Source organism: Eptesicus fuscus, chromosome 3 (genome assembly GCF_027574615.1).
Source record: "Eptesicus fuscus isolate TK198812 chromosome 3, DD_ASM_mEF_20220401, whole genome shotgun sequence".
Taxonomy (NCBI): Eukaryota; Metazoa; Chordata; class Mammalia; order Chiroptera; family Vespertilionidae; genus Eptesicus; species Eptesicus fuscus.
This window is the reverse complement of record NC_072475.1, coordinates 24,006,026-24,028,138: the sequence shown is the minus strand read 5'-3', so window position 1 is coordinate 24,028,138 and position 22,113 is coordinate 24,006,026. Positions and strand designations below refer to the sequence as shown.

Here is a 22,113-nt window from a genome sequence, read left to right as displayed (position 1 = left end):
ATATTTTAAAATATTTATAAAGAAAAAATAGCCCTAACCGGTTTGGCTCAGTGGATAGAGCCTTGGCCTGCGGACTGAAGGGTCCCAGGTTCGATTCCAGTCAAGGACATGTACCTTGGTTGTGGGCACACACCCAGTAGGGAGTGTGCAAGAGGCAGCTGATCGATGTTTCGCTCTCATCGATGTTTCTAACTCTTTATCCCTCTCCCTTCTTCTCTGTAAAAAAATAAATAAAATATATTTTTTTAAAAAAGAAAAAATATACCAATTCCCTAGAATTAATAACACTGTATTGTATGTTTGAAGTTGCTAACAGAGGGGATCTTAAAAGTTCTCATTACAAGAAAAGAAAAAAAATGTAATTGTGTGGTGATGGATGTTAACTAGACTCATTGTGGTGATCATTTCACAATATATAGATATATTAAGTCATTATATTGTACACCAGGAACTATGCTATATGTCAATTATATCTCAATTTAAAAAAAAAAATACCAGTTCCTAGGACATCCCACTATTTTTACTTTTACTTTGTTTGCAAGGAAGCTGAAGTTGAGAAAAGTTAAATTACTTGCTCAAATTCCTATGGCTAGGAAAGGGCAGAGCTGGGGTTGGAACTCAGGCTCATCTGGAAGCCAAAGCTCCCTTGAGTAAGGGACATGCTAGCCTGGCTCCCCACAAGCCCACATGAACATGAACCCTGGCTCTCCACTGACAGCAGGATGGACCTCCACAGGCAGGCAAACCATCATGCCGAAACAGCAGGTAAAAAAACAACAGTGTACAGTGAGGCCACCAACAGGGTAAGCAGAGTTTCTGGCACTTTTCTGCACATTGAAATCACCTGGGATTTTAAAAAATACTGAAGCTTGCGTCCCACTCTGCCTATTAAATTGATTTGGGATAACATTCCAGGCATCCCAATTTAAAAAAAAAACAACTACCCGAGTGATTCAATTTGTAGCAAAGTTCGGGAACCACTGGTTTTACCCATGCATCCTTAGTTTAGGGTGGGGGTGGGGGTGGAGGGTCACGCAGCTCTTTAATCCAGTGGAGGCTGTGGTCCCTCACTCTAGACCACAACGTGGGGCACATGCCCCACAGGGGGGCAATTTGATTTTTAAGGGGGGCAATTCAAGAATGAGTTATTAACAGTGAATTTTTTGCATTTCTTATGGTTCTAGGGGGCCTCACATACAGTATAGAAATATATATTGTGATATATTTATGCATTTCAGTTCTCTATTATGTTTTGAAACTTTATTTGCTATTTTTTTTCATAGCACTTCATATTATTATTTTTTTTTAAACAATTTCTTAGTGATTTCTTCCTCAGTACTTCAACTGTCCTTTCGTTCTTTTATTTTTCTCTTACACGGATGCCATGTTCTTTGGAAGCTTGTTTAGACCAAGTTAATGGCCTTTTAGGCTTCCTCCACGTGAATAGGAGTTCACTGTTTGAATAGTAAAAATTGTATGTGGGATCAGGATTTTAGAGATGCTTAGGTGGGGCATGGCCCCCAAAGAGTTGGGAACCACTGCTCCACACACTTATTTAGATACAAAAATCTGGCATAGAATTTCAGGGCGTTTACCGATCCTAAGGCCAATCTGGGAACCCCTTGGGGGGTGGTGCTTCGTGGTCCCCAGTAAAAATCCCCAGATACAGGAGTATCCAACTCCAGTGATGGTGACCTGAGCTCTCTGTCCCCTCCAGAAGGGCACTGGCCCTTCTCCTTTACAGAAGCCTCGGCGCAAGTGTCACCAAGCCGAGCTCCCGCGCGGCCGCGGCGTGGGACTGTGCACGCTGGTGTGCACACGCGGGTCCACCCGCGAGCTCGCGTTTCCGTTACGGGAGCCCGGCCGCCTCCGGCTGGGGCCCCGGCAGCCGATGCAAGCCCGGCGCCCCTCCCGCCCAGTCCCCTCCCCCCGCAGCCCTCCCTCGCCCTCCTCCCTCCCTCCCACCCGCGGCAGCGTCGGCCTCGGCGTGCGCAGGGCAGCGCTCGGCACGCGAGCCCCTCCTGCAGCCGCCGCGGAGCGAGCCGAGCGCCGAGCCGCGGGCGCGCGTGGGGCGCCCTCCCAGCCGCGGGGCGACCATGAGCTGCGGCGCGGGAGCCGCGGAGAGCAGGTGAGCGCGGCCGCCGGGCGGGGGTGCGGGGGGGAGGGGAAAAAAAGGGCTGAGCGCGGGGTGGGGGCGGGGGGGCGGCTGGGCCCGATACCGCCGCGTACCGAGGGGCTTTCCGCTTCTGCAGCACCCCGACCTGGGCTCTGCCCCAGCCCTGCACCGGGCGGGACGAGGGTGCCACTGCCGTCCGGCATCTCCGTTTTGGCCGCACAAACAAAGAGCCCTTCGACGGCGGCACCTGCCCGCGTGGGGGCGCAGGGCGGGCGGAGGCGGTGCGCCCCCACCCCGACTGCGAGCCCAAGTCCGCGGCCCCAGGCCTCGGCGCTCGCACCTGGGGAGGGCGCTTGGCTCCGGGGTCGCGCGCAGGTGCCCGCGCGGGAGGCGGCGGCGGCGCGCAGTCGGGAGGCCCGGCTGGCCCGGCCCGGAGGCGGGGCCGACAGGCGGCGCTGCTGCCCGGCAGCGCGGCTTTTCCCTCCTGCTACCCCTGCGCGGGGTGGCGGCGGCCGCAGGTGGTGGCGATTTGTTCACAGCCAGGGGGCGATGGGGGCGATGGGGGCGAGGGGGGCAGGGAGCGGTGGTGGGGGTGGTGGGGGCGGGCCGAGGAGGGCGGGTGGCGAGCGGAGCCTCCCTTGCAATCGGTGCTGGCCCCGCGCCCTTCCCGCCTCCTGGGTGACTCCCAGCCCCGGGGCGCAGCTTCTGTGTCCTCATCTGCCCCCAGCTCTCGGGCGTCAGGTCTCCCGAGTCCCTGCGCCCTCTGTACCAGGAGGAGGACTTGTGGCCCCAGGCGGGTGCACTTTCTTTTTCTGGCCGCCGATTTTTAAATAGTTTGAGGGGGGAGGCAGGATTAGTTCCCTCAACGCCCCTCTTTGCCCATGCGTGGAGTCCCCACCCTTCCCGTCAGCCCCTCACCCCCAGGTGGCACTAACACACAGTCTTGCCCACAGAACTTTGTGCTTGAAGGATTTCTGCGATGGCTGTAAAAGTGCCTCCGTCACCAGTGTCCCACAGACCTTTCAAAGCAGCTTTTTACATGAGAATGCGGGAAAGCTCTGACTGTTGTGGGCTGTCCTGTCCCCCAGAGGTACCCACTGCCCTCTGCGGAAAGCAGGCTTTTACCCCTGCAAGTCGTGTCGCATCAAAAGACACGTGATGGGCGTTTTGTGAAATACCATCTCCTTTCAGTGATCCTCCCATTGCTGTCGTGCTTGCAGGAAGTCCACCCAAAGCAGTGCAGAAACGCTCAGAGCCAGAGCCTGCAGAGAATTTACCTTTGGGACAGCCACAAACTGCAAAACAAAGTTTCTATAGGAACCACTAGAGGAAGAGGAGAATGCCAAGGTTTAAAGGCTCCACACTTCATTAAGCATGTGGCCCAGCTCCTTTCAGGGTGGAGGGGGATTCTTTCGTGTGTGTGTGTGTGTGTGTGTGTGTGTTCCTTTCTTTCTAACACTGTTGCAGTCAGAAAGACAGCCTAGACCAGTGGTCGGCAAACTCATTAGTCAACAGAGCCAAATATCAACAGCACAACGATTGAAATTTCTTTTGAGAGCCAAATTTTTTAAACTTAAACTTCTTCTAACGCCGCTTCTTCAAAATAGACTCGCCCAGGCCATGGTATTTTGTGGAAGAGCCACACTCAAGGGGCCAAAGAGTCGCATGTGGCTCTCGAGCTGCTGTTTGCCGACCATGGGGACAAAAAAGGTTGTTTTTTTTTTAAAAGAATAGTTTATTGATTTTTAGAGAGAGGAAGGGAGAGGGAGAGTGAGAACCATCAATGTGAGGGCAACAATGATTGGCTGCCCCCTACACCCCTCCCCCCCACTCCTGGACATGTGCTTTTTTTTTTTTTTAAAAAATATATTTTATTGATTTTTTTTACAGAGAGGAAGGGAGGAGAGATAGAGAGTTAGAAACATCGATGAGAGAGAAACATCGATCAGCTGCCTCTTGCACACCTCCTACTGGGGATGTGCCCGCAACCAAGGTACATGCCCTTGACCGGAATCGAACCTGGGACCCTTCAGTCCGCAGGCTGGTGCTCTATCCACTGAGCCAAACCGGTTTTGGCTGGACATGTGCTCTTGATGGGAATCTAGCTGGCAACCTCCTGGTGCACGGGACAACGCCCAACCAACAGTCACACTGGCCAAGGCTATCTTTTTTCCCCCATGGATGTTAGGAGAATGAATAAAACCACACTGGAACATGAGCTGAGTCCACTTTGAACATCAAACACTTCTGAGAGGTTTCACTCAACAGCAAGACTTGTGAATTACTGTTAAAGAGAACGTCTCTAAAGAAAACAGAGGAAGTGAATTGAAATACAGTATGTGAAATTAGCACAGTTATTTACACAAACAGCTAACCAAGTGCTGCAAGCCGCTCAGAATTGCTCTTAAGATGTGGACCCTTCCCACTCCTTTCCATCAAACCCTGTTAGTCCACCATCTCATCGTTTGGCCTCCTCGGGGAGGTTGTTGCTAAAGTGTCATTTTCATATTTCAGTGTTGGCAACCAAGACCATATAGTTCTGTGTCAGACAAGGGTGAGGTGCAGTTCGTAGTAAACTGAAAAGCACCCTCCAGATGCTTGCTACTGTTGCTTGTAATTTTTGGTAGCTGCACAATATACCACTCTGAGCGCTTAGCCAAGTAAGTTGTTATTACAGATTTCTTAAGTATTGAGAAATAGAGTCTCTACCTTGTATCTAGCTGCCTCCCATATTCTGTCACTTATTTGTCCAATAACACCTTTTTTTTTTTTTCAGTGTAAACTATATGCCAAACAATACGTTGGATGCTGGGGATGTGGATTCCTTAGCTACACACACACACACACACACACACACACACTCTCACACTCATGCAGAGTGGCGCAGTAAAGCCTTTAATCCAGTTGTACAGCAAACATTGGCTCAGGGAGGGGCGTAGAGAAGGGACTCCTCCTACTGGGCTGAGTGGTGGGAATCCCCCACCCCATGCTCTCCTTGCCTACCTGGGCATTTAGGATTTCTTTCGATTCCTCCTCTCCTTGTCCTCTCACTGCCAGCCTACTCCCAGCCGTTTTCCTTCCCTTTGAAGTACATTATGCAGAGAATTCATTGACAGTTACCAGAAGGAGGAAGGGAAGAAGCCCTAAAATGTCCACCCCCTAATTCCCGCCTCTTCCCCCACCCTCACCACGGCCCTTTAGGTCACATTCCCAATGCAGTCAGACTTTTCACCTTGCTCCGATGCCACCCAGGGGCCCTCCCTGTTCAGAACCATGGCCAGCAAAGCTAAAGCCCTAAATAGTTTTCCTTTCTCAAGATGCTGCAAACCCTTCTTGTGTGTGTGTGTGTGTGTGTGTGTGTGTGTGTACAGTCATTCAGAAAACACATCTTAAGTGTACAACCTAATGAATTATCACAAAGTGAACACATTTATGTAATCACCCAGGTGGAGAAATAGAACATGGCACCCTAGAAGCGCCCCTCATACTCCTTTTACTGACATATCCTGCCTCCCCGAAGGGACCAGAGATGAGTTTACTTGCTGGTAAACTTTATCAAAATAGAATCAGTCACACAGCATATACTTTTGTGTCTGGCTTATTTTGTGCAACGTTCTGAGTGTGAGAGCGATACTCATGGTTGTGTGTAGTAGTTCTTTTGTTCTAATGGCTTACAGTATTCTGTTTTATGATTAGATCACATTTTATTCATCTAGTCTATTTTTTAAAATATATTTTTACTAGAGGCCCAGTGCACACACCGGTGGGGTCCCTTGACTTGGCCTGCACCCTCTCACAACCCGGGACCCCTTGGGGGATGTTGAAAGCCCCGTGCAGAGTTTTGACCCGATCCCCACAGGCCAGGCCGAGGGACCCCACCGGTGCACGAATCCATGTACCGGGTGTCTAGTATGCATATAACATTTTTGGTTAATCTCTTCTCACCCTCTCCCCTCCCCCTTCCCCTCCCCCCTTTTCCCCCCTTCGCTCTGAGATTCATCAGTCTGTTCCATGTTTCCATGCCTGTGCATTGAGAGTCTGCCCTCTGGTGATAGCTACCGGTCTAACGGTTGCTTAGGCTTTTATATATATAGATTGATTTCAGAGAGGAAGGGAGAGGGAGAAAGAGATAGAAACATCAATCATGAGAGAGAATCATTGATTGGCTGCCTCCTGCACACCCCCTACTGGGGATTGAGACCACAACCTGGACTTGTGCCCTTGATCGGAATCGAACCTGGGACTCTTCAGTCCTCAGGCCCATGCTCTATCCAATGAGTCAAACCGACTAGGGCCATCTATTCTGTTCTTGATGAGCATGGTAGTTATTTCCAGCTTTTGCCTTTTACAAATAATGATGTAATGAATCCTTTAGCCTTTTCATACCCAAAGAGCCACCAGTTGCACCTGGTGTGACTGAAAAAAGGGAGGAAGAGGGGTAGGTGGAGGAGCCAGCCTGGAGTGCCAGCCCTGTGGAGTTCCCATCTTTGTCAGAGTTAAGTCCTTCTTTTTTTTTTTTTTTTTAATTTCTTTATTGATTAAGGTGTCACATATTTGTCCTCATCCCCCCATTCCCATCCCACCCCTCTCCCCACGCATGCCCCAATCCCCTGTTGAACTTAACCGTTGGATAGGCTTATATGCATGCATACAGGTCCTTTGGTTGAACTCTCCCCCTCCCCCCACCCTCCCCCTACCCTCCCCTATCCTCCCTCTGAGGCCCGATAGTCCGATCGATGCCTCCTTGCTTCTGGTTCTGTTCTTGTTCCTCAGTCTATGTTGTTCATCATTTCCCCTAGATGAGCGAGATCATATGTCACTAGATATATACTAATAAGAACTGAATGTGAGACGAGCAATAATAGTTATGCTGACAGGCAAATGAATCAATCTGTAGCGAGCTTCCCCCTGGACCAACAGTTCTTTTGAGACCCAATTTCAATGTCCAGTGGTTCCTTATGTGTACATGTCAGCACTGACCCCTCAGCTCTGGATGGTGGACAAATGGTGGTAATGGAGGTCCGACTCCCTCTGGTTTGGTCTCGGCCGAACCCAGGGGCACGGCATCACCTGGACTAAGGGGCACGTGACCTCACCCATACCCAAGGGGCGCGTGGTCTCGACCGGGCCTGGGACCCAGCCTCACCCGGATGGATCCAGGGGCGCACGGCCTCACCCGGACCCAGGATCTGGCTTCACCCGTACCCAGGGACGCTTGGCCTCTCCCAGACCCAGGGGCTCGTGGCCTCACCCGGGCCTAGGTGCACGAGGCCTCATTCGGATCCAGGGACACATGGTCGCACCCGGACCCAGGGACGCTTGGCCTCTCCCAGACCCAGGGCCACTTGGGCTCACCCGGGCCTAGGTGCACGAGGCCTCATCCGGATCCAGGGACACATGGTCACACCCGGACCCAGGGACGCTTGGCCTCTCCCAGACCCAGGGCCACTTGGGCTCACCCGGGCCTAGGTGCACGCGGCCTCACCCGGATCCAGGGACACATGGTCTCACCCGGACCCAGGGATGCTTGGCCTCTCCCAGACCCAGGGCCACTTGGGCTCACCCGGGCCTAGGTGCACGCGGCCTCACCCGGATCCAGGGACACATGGTCTCACCCGGACCGAGGGACGCTTGGCCTCTCCCAGACCCAGGGCCACTTGGGCTCACCCGGGCCTAGGTGCACGAGGCCTCACCCGGATCCTGGGACACATGGTCTCACCCGGATCCAGGGACGCTTGGCCTCTCCCAGACCCAGGGCCACTTGGGCTCACCCGGGCCTAGGTGCACGCGGCCTCACCCGGATCCAGGGACACATGGTCTCACCCGGACCGAGGGACGCTTGGCCTCTCCCAGACCCAGGGCCACTTGGGCTCACCCGGGCCTAGGTGCACGAGGCCTCACCCGGATCCAGGGACACATGGTCTCACCCGGATCCAGGGACCCTTGGCCTCTCCCAGACCCAGGGCCACTTGGGCTCACCCGGGCCTAGGTGCACGAGGCCTCACCCGGATCCTGGGACACATGGTCTCACCCGGACCCAGGGACGCTTGGCCTCTCCCAGACCCAGGGCCACTTGGGCTCACCCGGGCCTAGGTGCACGAGGCCTCATCCGGATCCAGGGACGCATGGTCTCACCCGGACCCAGGGACGCTTGGCCTCTCCCAGACCCAGGGCCACGTGGCCTCACCCGGGCCTAGGTGCACGAGGCCTCACCCGGATCCAGGGACACATGGTCTCACCCGGACCCAGGGACGCTTGGCCTCTTCCAGACCCAGGGCCACTTGGGCTCACCCGGGCCTAGGTGCACGAGGCCTCACCCGGATCCAGGGACAATTGGTCTCACCCGGACCCAGGGACGCTTGGCCTCACCCGGGCCTAGGTGCACGAGGCCTCATCCGGCTCCAGGGACACATGGTCGCACCCGGACCCAGGGACACTTGGCCTCTCCCAGACCCAGGGCCACTTGGGCTCACCCGGGTCTAGGTGCACGTGGCCTCACCCGGATCCAGGGACACATGGTCTCACCCGGACCCAGGGACGCTTGGCCTCTCAGACCCCGGGGCACGTGACCTCACCCATGCCTAGGTGCACGAGGTCTCACCCGGATCCAGGGACACACGGTCTCACCCGGACCCAGGGACGCCTGGCCTCCCCCAGACCCAGGGGCACGTGGCCTCACCCGGGCCTAGGCGCACGAGGCCTCACCCGGATCCAGGGACACACGTTCTCACCCGGACCCAGGGACGCCTGGCCTCCCCCAGACCCAGGGGCACGTGGCCTCACCCGGGCCTAGGCGCACAAGGCCTCACCCGGATCCAGGGACACATGGTCTCACCCGGACCCAGGGACGCCTGGCCTCCCCCAGACCCAGGGGCACGCGGCCCCACCCGGGCCTAGGTGCACGAGGCCTCACCCGGATCCAGGGACACATGGTCTCTCCCGGACCTAGGGGTGCGTGGCCTCTCTCAGACCCAGGGGCACGTGGCCTCACCTGGACCTAGGTGCACGAAGCCACCCGGACCCAGGGGCGCGTTACCTCTCTCAGACCCCTGGTCGCGTGGTCTCACCCGGATCCAGGGGCTCACGGCCTCACCCGGACTCGGGACCCAGCCTTACCCGGATCCAGGGGCCCACGGCCTCACCCGGACCCAGGGGCACATGGCCTCACCCGAACCCGGAATCCAGCTTCACCTGGACCCAGGGGCGCGTGGCCTCACCCAAACCCAGGGGCGTGAGGCCTCACCTAGGCCCAGAGGCGTGTGACCACATCTGAGCCCAGAGGCTCGCAGGCTCGCCTGGACTCGGGTCTCAGCGGGGTTTCGTCTTCTTGATCCCAATTCCTGTTGGTCAATTCCCTCTCAGCAATTCCTTCGGTCATTTTCTCAGAGCTCCAGGGCGGCTGCCGCAGAACTCGTTGGGCGGCGGGCTCGGCAAGGCTCCAGTGTGCCCGGTGCCCGGCGGTGGGCTGGTCTGGTGTCGCTGCGTCGGCCCTTGGGTCTGCAACGGTGGCCAGTCGCTGAGCGTGCGCACCTGGCCACTTCGGGGCATTGAGATTCTTGAAGGACTCGGAGGTCAGCAAGCACGGAGTCTCCCACCCCATGTCTCCCAGGGGCTCGTCTGTCCGTGCTCGGCAGCGAGTGGAGCCGTCCCCTCAGCCGGAGACCGCCGGGGGAACTGCGCCGAGCACGTTCCTGGCCACCATTGTGTCGCCTGAGCCATAGTTCTTAAAGTGTGGACTTTGGGTCACCGGCATCAGCATCATCCTGCGTACCCCTCTCTTTTATTCTAGTTGTAGAGCATCTGCTCAGCCAGCCCCCTGGTCTTTCTGGCTGGTGTCTGCTCTGCTCTCCCGTCGTAGTCTCAATATTGTTGTGGTAGGCAACGATCAGGCTGCCGCCCTATGTCTCCATCTTGGTCCTCCTTTGTACAGTTAAGTCTTGATTGTTGTTGGTGTCACTGGGAGGAATTGTCCTCCAGGCCAATTGGCCGTGAGGACCCTCTTTGTCCATATAGGAAGAGTTGCTGTGCAGGAGACATGTTTGTGGGCCGGGTCTTGATGCAGCAATGCCTTGGCGCTCACTGAGTCTGCCTCTAGAATGCCTCCCTTATGCAAGTGATTGAAATCTGGTGTCATCTCCCACCAACCACTAGATGCCCTCGTTTCTGGGTCTCCAATGCAGTGTGGGTCAGCCACTACCTGAGGCACTCAGCAGGAAAAAGCTTCTGCTCAGCTTGGCTGGGGCGGAGCTACAGGGTGGAGCCTACAACCTTGACTTCCTGTCAGCCCCGCCCTATGAGGCTCCTGTATCTGTGTCCCTCTGTATTCCTTGCACACACCTCTGAGAGAAACGCGCCCTGGAGTTTCACCCACTGCCAAACAGTCCAGTCCCTCCCCTAATGAATCTGGACTCCCAGATTCTCACCTGGAACTGGGTTTCAGTGCAGTTGGAACTGGGTCTCAGCGCAGTCTGGCGTCCCTGTCTCCTTCCCAGCAGGGCCACCCAGTGGCGCAGGCAAAAGTCCGTCCTCTGCGCACCTTCCAGTGCGCGCGTCTGGAGCCGCTGCTTCTCTGTGCCTCCGCCACCACAACCCAAATTCATTCCCCCAGCGTGCGCCTGGCTTCCCAGGGTTTCGCCCGGAACTGGGGTTCAGTGCAGTCGGAACTGGGGTTCAGCACGGTCCTGAGCTTATGTCTCCTTCCCGCTAGGGCAGTTCAGTGGCGCAGGCAACAGTCCGTCCTTTGCGCCCCTTCCCGTGTGCGCCTCTGGAGCTCTGCCTTCCCCCGCTCCTCTGTGCCTGCGCCCCACAGCCCAGATTCATTCCCCCAGCCTGCGCCTGGCTTCCCAGGGTTTCGCCCGGAACTGGCGCTCAGTGCAGTCGGAGCCGGCGCTTAGCGCACTCCGGAGCCTTTATCTCCTTCCTGCCAGTGAACGCCGGCCAGGCCGTCAGCCGCCCCTTCCTCTCCGGCTCCATCCTCCCCGCAGGCGCGCGTGCTCGTGTCTCCGCCAGTTTCTCCATACCTCAGGCTTTTACGGCTCCCCCGATTGTCCCCGTGGCCTTCTCCTTCCCCCCAGCTGTGGGCATTTCAGTCCGCTAGCTCTCCTGTGGTTCTGGACGATGTCCGTTCTGACCTCTAGTTGTGCCTTTGAAATTGTTGTGCCCGGCTGCAGGTTAGGTGTTTCACCTATGCCGCCATCTTGGTTTCTCCCAGAGTTAAGTCCTTCAGAAGCATCGAAAGCTCTGCTCTCATTCAGGGACCCGGACGTAGAAGGAAAAAAAAACCATGGGATGGCTTCTGTCATGGACGAGTTGATTGGAAGTGGTCTTTGAGGTGTTTAGGAAAGAAACTGGGTGATGCTGGGAAACCCAGCTTGGCCCCGGGCAGTGTCCCCTAAAGACATCGGTAGCTGGCAGCTCAAGGTGCCTACATCTCTCCTACCTGCCCCTCCTGCCCTCCACCTCCTGATCCACCCCAGGGCCTAGGCCCAGAGGGCTCGGCCTTGGCCCTGGGTAAGTCCTGTCCTTGCCAGCGTGGAGGTGGCTCTGTGGGCTTCGGAAATGGATTCTGAGGGAAGGCTATTTTCCTGAAGGACGCCTTAAAGTTACCAGCCTCCTGAGTAAAGTTTTCATGTAGTCTGCAGCTTCTTCAGCTGGGAAGCCTGGCTTATGCGGCCTGGGAGAGAGGTTTTCTTGAGGGAAGTGCTTGGGCCTTTTGGACTGCAGATTGCCAGGGGCCGCACAGGGTCAGGCAGTGCCCATGTGTGATGTGGAAGGCAGCCGGGTCTGGGACCCTGCACTGTGGACTTCCTCCTCTGCTCTCAAGTTTCAGCCATTCCCGGAGCCTGCCCAGCCCACTCAGTGCTTGCCATCAGTGTGGTCACACAGTGAGGGTTTCTCCACCTACCTGCCCCTCCTCATCTACAGCCTCTCCCCCTGACCACACCTACTTTCCTCCTGTTCCTGGATCTTGATCAACTTCTTCCTGCCTCAGATAGAATCCCACCCTTGTCCCGCCACCCCCACCAGTTCTTCCTCTCTTGTCCATTCCCACTGGTTCTCTGTGGCTCAGCTTCAAGGTCACTTCCCCTGCAGCCCTCCCCAATTCCTCAATCTTAGACAAGCCCTCTTGTCTTCTCTCAAAGCACTTCCTGTTTCAGATAGAAGGAGAGTCTTCCCCATCAGGCTGACGGTTTCTCACAGCCACAGGCCCAGTTGCTTTGCTCCCTGGTGCCCAGCACACAGCCCAAATTGCTTGCTAAAGGAGTGAAGTGAGACGTCACCCGGGAGAGACAAGTTGTAAGATTGTCTCTGCTTATAACTTGCTGTGTGATCTTGGGTATTTATTCTCTTGAACTCTCCTGGAGTCCTATCTCCCGCTCTGTAAAATCATGCATTAGACTTGGAACATCTCGTAGGTTCCTTTTGGTTTCACTTTTTCCTAACATTCGGAGGATCCTGTTTGGGGAATGGCTGCACTCTGAAAATGCAAGATGGCCTTAGCATCCGAGTTTCACTGGCCTTGTAGCTAGTTACGTGCCTGTGTTCTTAATAAGAGCTCAGTTCTTCCCAGTTCATCGTACTACAGCTCACTACATTTGGTTTGGTTTTGCTTTTCCCATATCATATACTTTTATTTTTTGATTTGTCCTCCATTAGTGTGCCTCTTGGGGTCAGGGCTCATGTGTCATGGGTTACTTTTATATCCTCCTCGGCCTAGCATAGGTAAATAGGCATTTGTTAATTTGAGTTGATGAAAGAGATTTGTATTTTAGAGACTGTTACTTTCATTGACATTATGTCAATGGAAGTATAGCTACTTGGGGATTATACAGATTAACTCTTAGTTTGTGACTAATATAAACTCTTTTCCACTTTCTTTAAACCGTTTACTTCTTATGGCTTATTTCCTAGAAGGTGTATAGGGGCTAAAAGAAGAAAAACACTGCTTGGTTTAATTCTGGGGAAACGTTAGTTAAAGGAGGATTTGGGGCTCATTATGGATTTAATTATGCTTGAAAACTTTATACTAGCTACTATAATGTAATTATAGTTGAGAATTACCTTCATAGGCAGTAGGAGCCTTAGGAAGAGAGACTGGGAAGTGTTTTGTTTTTATAAAACAGTAGAAGCTCGGTGCACGAAATTCGTGCATTGGGGGAGGGGGGATCCCCCTCAGCCAGCCTGCACCCTCTCCAATCTGGGACCCCTTGGGGGATGTCTGATTGCCGGTTTAGGCCCGATTCTGGGGATCGGGCCTAAACCGGCAGTCAGACATCCCTCTCACAATCCAGTACTACTGGCTCCTAACTGCTCACCTGCCTGCCTGCCTGATCGCCCCTAACTGCCCCCCCCCCTGCTGACCTGGTCGCCCCTCATGGCCCCCCCGCTGGCCTGATCGCCCCTAACTGCCCCCCTTGCCAACCTGGATGCCCCAGCTGCCCCTCCTGCTGGCCTGGTTGCCCCTCACTGTCCCCCTTGCTGGCCTGGTCACCCCATGCAGCCTGCTGTTCAGTCGTTTGGTCGTCCCTCACTAACCCCCCTGCCGGCCTGGTCACCCCATGCAGCCTGCTGTTCGGTCATTACTGTGAGGGCATCCTGACCAGTTTGCATATTACCCTTTTATTAGTATAAACACTGGTAAAAGCTAGGGCATTGTACTCAGATGGACCAGTGTTCTTGGATATGTTTCCCAAGAATTTTGGGGCTTTATTTTCTCATCTGTAAAATGGGGATAATAGTGGTTCACTGTTAGGCACTAAAAGGTGGGTTATGATGAGCTAATTGATACAGTTTTAGACACAGTAAATGTTAAGTACATATTAGCTATGATCATATTGCAGTTTTGCTTTCACTTAAAGCATTGTTAAACATCTTTAACTGGAGAATCATTAGTTATTGAGCCAGATTTGAGCAAATGCTTCCTGACACCTAATACCAACCTGTGTAGGCTGCACAAAGGTAGGCCAGGGGCCGAGATGGGGGAAAGGCTCCCGCAGAGGTGAGAGTTCCTGAATTCTCGTTCAGCTCCCAGCTTCACCAGCCTGGGTGGGTTTGGCCAACGGATGTAACACCTCTGAGCTTGGGTGTCCTCGCTGCCGGTGGGATGGCAGCGCTTCCCCTGCATTCCTGGCAGGTACTGGGAGGAGCTGGTGCACTCCTGGGGTTGAAAGTGCTTTGGAAGCGCTAACATACTGTGCCTCTTCGAGGATTTGGTTTTGCTCTAGGTCGCATTTTGCTGCAGCCATGACTTAATTCCAGCCACAATTTTGTTGTTTTATTCATTTGCACCTATCCTCCTATATAATAAAAGGCTAATATGCAAACCGACTGAACGGCAGAACGACCGGTTGCTATGATGCGCACTGACCACCAGGGGGCAGATGCTCAACGCAGGAGCTGCCTCCTGGTGGTCAGTGCGCTCCCACAGGGGGAGCATCTCTCAGCCAGAAGCTGGGCTCACAGCTGGCGAGCGCAGCGGCAGTGGCCGGTGCCTCTCCCACCTCTGCAGCCGCGCTAAGGATGTCTGACTGTTGGACATCCCCCGAGGGTTACCGGACTCCTAGAGGGTACAGGCCAGGCTGAAGGACCTCCCCCCAACCCCCCCGTGCACAAATTTCGTGCCCTGGGCCTCTAGTTTTAATATAATCCACATTTTTTTCCAACAAACATGCAATAAATACCCTCAGGTTATATTACCCCCTTGAAGTCTTAAGCCTGTTCTTTAAATCCTATTGTAGCTCAGAGATTTTATTGTTCCAAGGTGCAGAGTCCTCCCCCCCCCCCCCCCCCCACCTTCTACTAAGGGAAAGGTGTAATAAGTTGGGGCCTGGAAGCTAATGGGCATGAAGTTATACCTAGTCATAACAATTGAGTCCTGATAAAAATTAAGGAGTTTTAAGTGCTATTAAGTAAATGTCCAAGCCCCTTCCCTGCTGATCTCTAGTCCCTAAATCACACTGTGAGCATTTGGAATGGGTGCTCTATCTCCAGGGTTGCTATGGTTTTCCTTATAACAAACCACACGGGAAAAGCAGAAAGGAAGAGAATGTGGGGATCTAGCATCCATGGACCGGCAAGGGCCCTGTAGGGTCTGGCTTCCTCCACCTGGCTGTACAAGGCAGTGGGGGGCTGCCGTGTGGGTGGGCTCCTCCTCCTCGGATCTAAGCCTGTCCCCCACCCCCCTTAACTGGTAGGTGTTTTGTGCAGAAAGCTGGCCGTCTGCCCCGCAGCCTCACTAATCTGGTCTTGGACACCACTTACTGTCGTCTCCTTCACGGAGGGAATAAAGGTTTTATACAGAGGCGTCTGGGTCTCAGCAGCAGGTCTAATATCTGAGCACATGTGTACATGCCTGGAAACAGAGATAAGCAGCTGCAGAAAGGGGATTATGAAAGTGCCAGTTAAGAGAAAAATGCGCTTTTGTCATCGAGGACACAGGAGTGGGACTTAGGCAGAAATATTTTGTAAAATAAGAATGGCTCACTTCCAACCCATGCTCTTATAATTATTTTAATATTGAAAGGCATAGTGACTGCATTATAAAAGGTTCGAATCCAGAATAAAAAAGATGTAGCGGTTGGCTTGCTCTTTTATGCATTTCATCAGAACCAGATATTAGCCTTTTTTAGTTTCTTGAGGCCTTAACCAATTTCGGGTTCACCTCTACTCTCTGATCTTTTGAGCAGTTTAGGATAAAAAAAAAAAAGATTTAGGTCTGAAAATGAGAATACATGTATTTCCTAAGATCATGGAACTTGGGAAATACTGTATGTATACCAGGAAAGCTTACTAGTGTAAAATCTTGAGTCAAGGAGGCTTATAGAAATCTCAGGGTTCCCACTAGCTTGGGCAGAGAAGGGAAAGAAAAAGCACTTGGTCTGCACCTTTTCGTTTCTTTCTCAGTTTACTTTTACTGAACTGTGGCAGCAGTTGGGATTTTGAGGTGAAGTGGTGGGAGTGAGGGAAGACATGGTACCTGGCAAGTATGTGGTCTTTGAAGTCATAATGGCCTAGGGTCAAGGGCATCCTTTTCTGATTTATTAGCTGTGTGACCTTGAGGAACTTAATTAACCTCTCTGGGCTTTAGTATCTGTATTTGTAAAATAGCCTTCATAGGATTTTTGGGTTGATTAAATGAGAAAATGAAGATTTTCAACACTCGTAAGTGCAGATAACACCATTATTGTTTTCTTCCTCATCTTTCTTCAGTGGATGAGAAAAACTGTTTTTAGTGGGCGTCGGACAGGGTGCTGAGGGTCCTCAGACCACACCTGGAGAAGTGCTGTTCTTAAAGCACGAGTAGGACTTTGGGCATCAAGGGGGAGGCAGGGCTGTCACTTGCATGCACACACAACTCCAGGGAGCACCCCAACATCATAGTACATGTCCATGGAGCACCCAGAGTTGGGGTGCATGACCTGCAAGGCCACAGGCAGTGGCCCAGCGGGGCTTCACCAGAGAATGGTGTTTTGTGTGAGAGTGTGGGCTATTTGGGGTGTTGTTGGGACACTGAAGATCTTTCACTCTGAGGGAGCAGGCAGGGTGGAGACAAGGGGGCATGTGGAGGTCCTTCGTGCCACGCCAATGAACTTAGGAAGCGGTGAGGAGCCACAGACGTTATAAGCAAAGCCAGGATTATAACATGCTAAGGGTCACATGAGGGATGAGTCAAGGGAGAGACTGCAGGAAGACATGATAATTAGGAGGAACTTATATTCAACCAGCCAGGCGAGAGCCAATGAGAGAGGGAGGGAGAAAGAGGCCTTGAACTGAGGCAGAAAGAGTATATGTGGGAGGGGGCAGGTATGAGGAGGCTCAGTGACCCCCAGGTCCCAGGCACAGAGAAGAGGCCGGAGAAGGAGGTAAAGATTTGGGATCTGAAGCCTTGGCGTGGAGGTGAGCTCCGAGGCAGTGAGGAGCGGTAAGAGGAGGGTGCACAGTGTGATTTTGGGTCACATCAGTCCCCAGGAGGCTGGAGCCGATGGAGCCAGGAGATGAGAGAGGAGAGGCCCCTGAAACAGGGGAGGTGGGAGCAGACCAGGTGAGGGTCTGGAAGCCATGGGAGGAGCCTGCTGCCTGCTTCGTCTAAAGAGAATGAGGTCACCAAGCCCACTGGGTCTGCCGGGCAGGAGTCGCTGGTGGCTCCGGTTTCGCTCACACGGGAGAGAATGGAGAGTGGGAACGTGGAAACCCAGTTCTTTGGTGAAGTGGCTGGAGAAGGGCAGAGAGGTTCAGGCAGTGGCGAGGATGGCACACAGGTCAGGGCAGGGACCTCTTAGTTAAAGGGGTGCTCTCTGAGCCCTTCATTTCTCAGGCATTTGAGTCTGAGGGAAGAGGCCAGAGACATAGTGAGTAGACCTGGGAGAGGAGGGGGACCCAGGAGAGCAGGGGGACCAGGAGAGGAGGGGGACCAGGAGAGGAGGGGACCCGGAAGAGCAGAGGAATCCAGGAGAGGAGGGGACCAGGGAGAGCAGGGGGACCGGGTGAGGAGGGGGACCCTGGAGAGCAGGGGGAACCTGGAGAGCAGGGGACCCGGAAGAGCAGAGGAATCCAGGAGAGGAGGGGGGACCCAGGAGAGCAGGGGGATCCAGGAGAGGAGGGGAGACCCAGGAGAGCAGGGGGATACAGGAGAGGAGGGGGACAAGGAGAGCAGGGGGACAGGGAGAGCAGGGGGACAGGGAGAGCAGGGGGACCAGGAGAGGAGGGGACCCTGGAGAGCAGGGGGACCAGGAGAGGAGGGGGACCCAGGAGAGCAGGGGGACCAGGAGAGGAGGGGGACCCAGGAGAGCAGGGGGACCCAGGAGAGGAGGGGGATCCAGGAGAGGAGGGGGACAAGGAGAGCAGGGGGACAGGGAGAGCAGGGGGAACGGGTGAGGAGGGGGACCCTGGAGAGCAGGGGGATCCAGGAGAGGAGGGGACCAGGGAGAGCAGGGGGACAGGGAGAGCAGGGGGAACGGGTGAGGAGGGGGACCCTGGAGAGCAGGGGGATCCAGGAGAGGAGGGGACCCGGGAGAGGCTCTCAGAGGAGCCAGGTGAGGGCTGGAGGCCAGTGCAGGATGGGCAATTAGGATTGAGTTACGGGAGACATGACCAAAGAATGCCGATGGCTGGGCATGGACATGGCAGTGCTGTGAACCCGGGAAGGAGTGCTGCCTACTGGGGTGTACCAGGACAGGGAGTTCAAGGGCGCACTGGATAAGCCGCGTGTGTTGGTGCGGTGTGGAGTCAGGCCATGGAGATTGAGAGGGGCAGGAAGAGGACTGAGCAGGGAGAGAGTTCTTTCGCCCGCAGCATTTCTGGAGAAACATAATACAGTGGTCATTTTGAAGGTTTTCATAATTATTGTGTATAAAATTAGTATCAGTTTATAAAACTATTTTTCTTTTCTTGTTTTAGTGATGATCGCAGTGTCTCTTCAGAAGAAAAAGGTATGGTACCGCTAAGTCAGTGTTATTGAGAAATTGTATGAAACATTTGCAGTTTTAGAAAATGATTTCTTTATTAATTTTACTTACTGCCTGCAGTTGCTTTGTTACGTTCATGCATTCACTGACTTATGGAAATGTATTAAGATAATCATTAGGTTAGGATGAAAGGATATGACTTTTCTTTAAAATTTTATTTTTCAACAGATACTTAAAAGGGTGAAATGTAAAGAATCTGGGCCTTTGTAGCTTTTCACAAGTTGATGATAGGACATAAATGCTCTTATTAAACTCTGGGTCTAATGTTCTTTTTAACGTACGTTTAAATTTAATAACGTACGTATCGGATGCAACTGGGGAGAATTGCCATTCAAGTTTAAATTCAATAACGAAGTATTAGCTCCTGAATGCTATAAATTTTCCGTACATAAAAACTAGGTGTTATCTTTAATACCTGAGTGTGATCATCAGTTTTATACACTTAATGAAGCAGCAACACAATTCTCTCCCTGATGCTGGGTCAAATCAGAACTCTCGAATTAAAGGAATAAAGTAGGTCTGCTCCTGGGTTTGGTGGGACTGCTGAGGATCGAGTCCTCTCTGGACTTGTGCTGCTTGTTTTGAGTCTATAAAGCGTGTGCAGGGCTGTAGTTCTCGCCTTGGCCTCTTTGGCCCACGCTGCATGGCTGAGAGCCATTCTGGAGGAGGGTCCCGAGGCCACTTGAGGTGCTAGTCTGTGTCACTCAAACTCCCTAGTCCCGTGGTCGGCAAACTGCGGCTCGCGAGCCACATGCGGCTCTTTGGCCCCTTGAGTTGTGGCTCTTCCACAAAATACCACGGCCTGGGCGAGTCTATTTTGAAGAAGTGGTGTTAGAAGAAGTTTAAGTTTAAAAAATTTGGCTCTCAAAAGAAATTTCAATCGTTGTACTGTTGATACTTGGCTCTGTTGGCTAATGAGTTTGCCGACCACTGGCCTAGTCCATCCTGGGGCCACTGTCTTACTTTTGCAAGTTCTGTTTCCATCTTGTGGCTCATTTTTTCAGTGCAGAGCAATAACCTGCCTAATAAAAGCGTCATGATTACAATCTAATCAAGGTTTGTGTAGCGTTCGGCTGGAGTGTGCAGTGCCTGGGGATGCCAGGCATCTGTCAAGACTGGTCAGACCTGGGGGCTCTCCTTCCCAGTGCTGACATGAACCTCCCACCTGCAAACACGCCACCCCCACCCCTCACCCCACCCCAGCTTTGCTTTTGCCCGTTTCTGTCTGCCTGAGATGCCTCTCCCTCCCCTCACATTTCGCCTCCAAGACTTGTGTCAGCTCACCCAGATTCATGAACTTGTGCTGAGTCCCTCATCTTCAGTGATTGGTCTCAGTTTCTCTCTCTTGGACCAACAAAACGCTGGCCTAGTTTCGTATAGTATTGTTGTGATTTCTTGCAGTGATTTGTCTTAACGCACAGCTGCTCCTGCCCTCATCGCCGCATTAACCCATAAGCTGTTTTCTGGGGCATGGATTTTCTCCCCATTTCTGCCGAGTGCCTACGGCGCAGTTAGGCACTGAGTCCATGTTTATACAATTGCGGGGGACGGTAGTCTCTGCCCAAGCCCGAGGGCGTTAGTTAACCCGTAGTTAAGTTGCTGTGGTTCACCAGCCGGGGTGGATGCCTGTTCCGGGTCCAGGGGGCATGAGAGGTCCCATTCTCTGGGGCAGCCTAATGGAGCGTGGCATAAACACAGACCCGGGCATGAGAACTGAGGAGCCGTCCTTCCCTACACAGACATGTTCTGGCTACATTTAACATCGGAGGTAACTTCTGCCACCCCCTTCTCCTCCATCATCTGCCATTTCTCCTTTCCCGTACCCACTCACCCTGGCCTCGGCTCTCGTCACTTCATATCCGGATCTCTGCCGTGGCCTCCTGGCGTGAGGCTCGCCGGAGTGTGGTCCGTCCTGAACATCAGTGCCCCCCAGTAGCCACCATCTCGGGGACCGCCAGGGCCAGTCTGAAGCTCTTACCAGTGTGTCGTCTGTGCCTCCGTGGCATTCCCTGTAGAACCATCAGGGGCGCCCGTTCTTCCGAGTGGCATTCGAGGCCTTCCCCGGTCTGGTGGCAACATACCCTGCCAACTCCTGAGCCTTAGCCTCAACCCGTCTGTGTCCTTTCACTAAACGGTTGACAGTCCTTCTCCTGGGGAAGAACGTCGATTCTTGGGTGTAGGCACACCGTGGTCGGCCTTTCAGTGACAAAACCTAAAACCAGGTGCTGTTTCTTTCTTTCTGGTGTCAAGTTACTCAGTGGCCAGGGATGTCTTTAGGGCGCTGCTGAGCTGATCAGAGAAACAAATGCAGTTGCTTTGGCACAAAACTCAGAGTTTACCAGGGAACCAACCCAGTGTAAATCTCAAGTTTGTTGGCTTCCTGTTCTGTCTTTACTGGAAAAGGCTTAAGGTTTCTTGGTCTATCTCTTTTTTTCTCCTGAGACTATGACATCATTTGCATTAGTTTGACATGCAAGGTTGCTGTGGGTCTAAAGAGGTAATTCAGTTTGTAGTAGAGGGAGCTTCTACTATTATGGGCTAAGTGGCTTTTACAAAAAAAGAGAACATAATGGTTTACTGTATGGTCGTATTTACACATTTCTTTCTTTCTCAAAATGTAGGTTGCCCTAGCCCCAACCTAGATACTTCAAAGGACTCTAAATCAGGTAAAGGATCTGATTAATATTGGTAAATGCCCAAGTGAAATTTTTATACAATCACTAATTCATAGCAAGGTAAATTACAGTTTATTTTTCTGATTCACTTCGAACAGTCTGAGTGAAAGGTAGGGACTTCCATCTTTCAACTTGAAAGAGTTGAGTAAATTTTAAAGTTTTATGATTACCTGTTCTCGGGAAGTCAATTACCTTAAAGTTTGGTGATAAAGCTGTACTTAGTGGGACTGGAATTTATCTGATGAGGCATTTAGGTCATTTTCAGACTGGCCACTTTAACTTAATACAGGGTCCCAAGTGAGTCCAGCCAGGTGGTGGATACTTGGCTGGGGTAGTCCTGGGAGGCTTCCTGGAGGAGGTGATAAATTGGGGTAACAGGGCAGATGTGGGGAAGAGTTGTCCTAGTTCCAGAGACAGTGCTGCTTTCAGAGACTGAAGGTCAGATGGCTGGAAAGGAGGCTGGGAGTGGGGAGTGGGGCCTGGGGCTTTAGTAGTTGGGGGTGGGTGGTGGAGAGGAGATGGGGGTGGATGGTGGAGAGAAGCCCAGAGGCAAGTGGAGGGCACTCAGAGAGGCTGGAGGAGAGCCAGGAGAGGCTCCACGGGAAGGTCATGTGGGCAAGAGGAAGTGGTTGGTGTCTTTCCCTGCGGATGCCTTGGGCCTGGGGTTGAGCAGGCCTGTGGGTCATCGGGGAAAGGATCCCAGACTAGCTGTGGGAACAGAAGCCTGATTGCAGTGGGCGGAGCTGCTGAGTTGGGGGGTGAGGAAGTGACGGGAGCATTCTCGGGGCCCACTCTTTCCAGTAGTCGTTAGCAACGTGGACTAAATTTGTCCTGTGCTCCCGTGAAATGGCATCTACAC

General features: G+C 53.2%; 1 protein-coding gene across 1 annotated transcript in view; it reads left to right on the top strand.

The window, feature by feature from the left end:
- Nucleotides 1–1,980: 1,980 nt before the first annotated feature.
- LOC114231795 (uncharacterized) overlaps nt 1,981–22,113 on the top strand; it is a 49,351-nt gene continuing 29,218 nt past the window's right edge. The window contains exons 1-3 of the mRNA XM_054713684.1: nt 1,981–2,128; nt 18,512–18,543; nt 21,201–21,245. Coding sequence (XP_054569659.1) covers nt 2,097–2,128; nt 18,512–18,543; nt 21,201–21,245 — 109 coding nt within the window. The 5' untranslated portion in view covers nt 1,981–2,096. The remainder of the gene's footprint in view (nt 2,129–18,511; nt 18,544–21,200; nt 21,246–22,113) is intronic.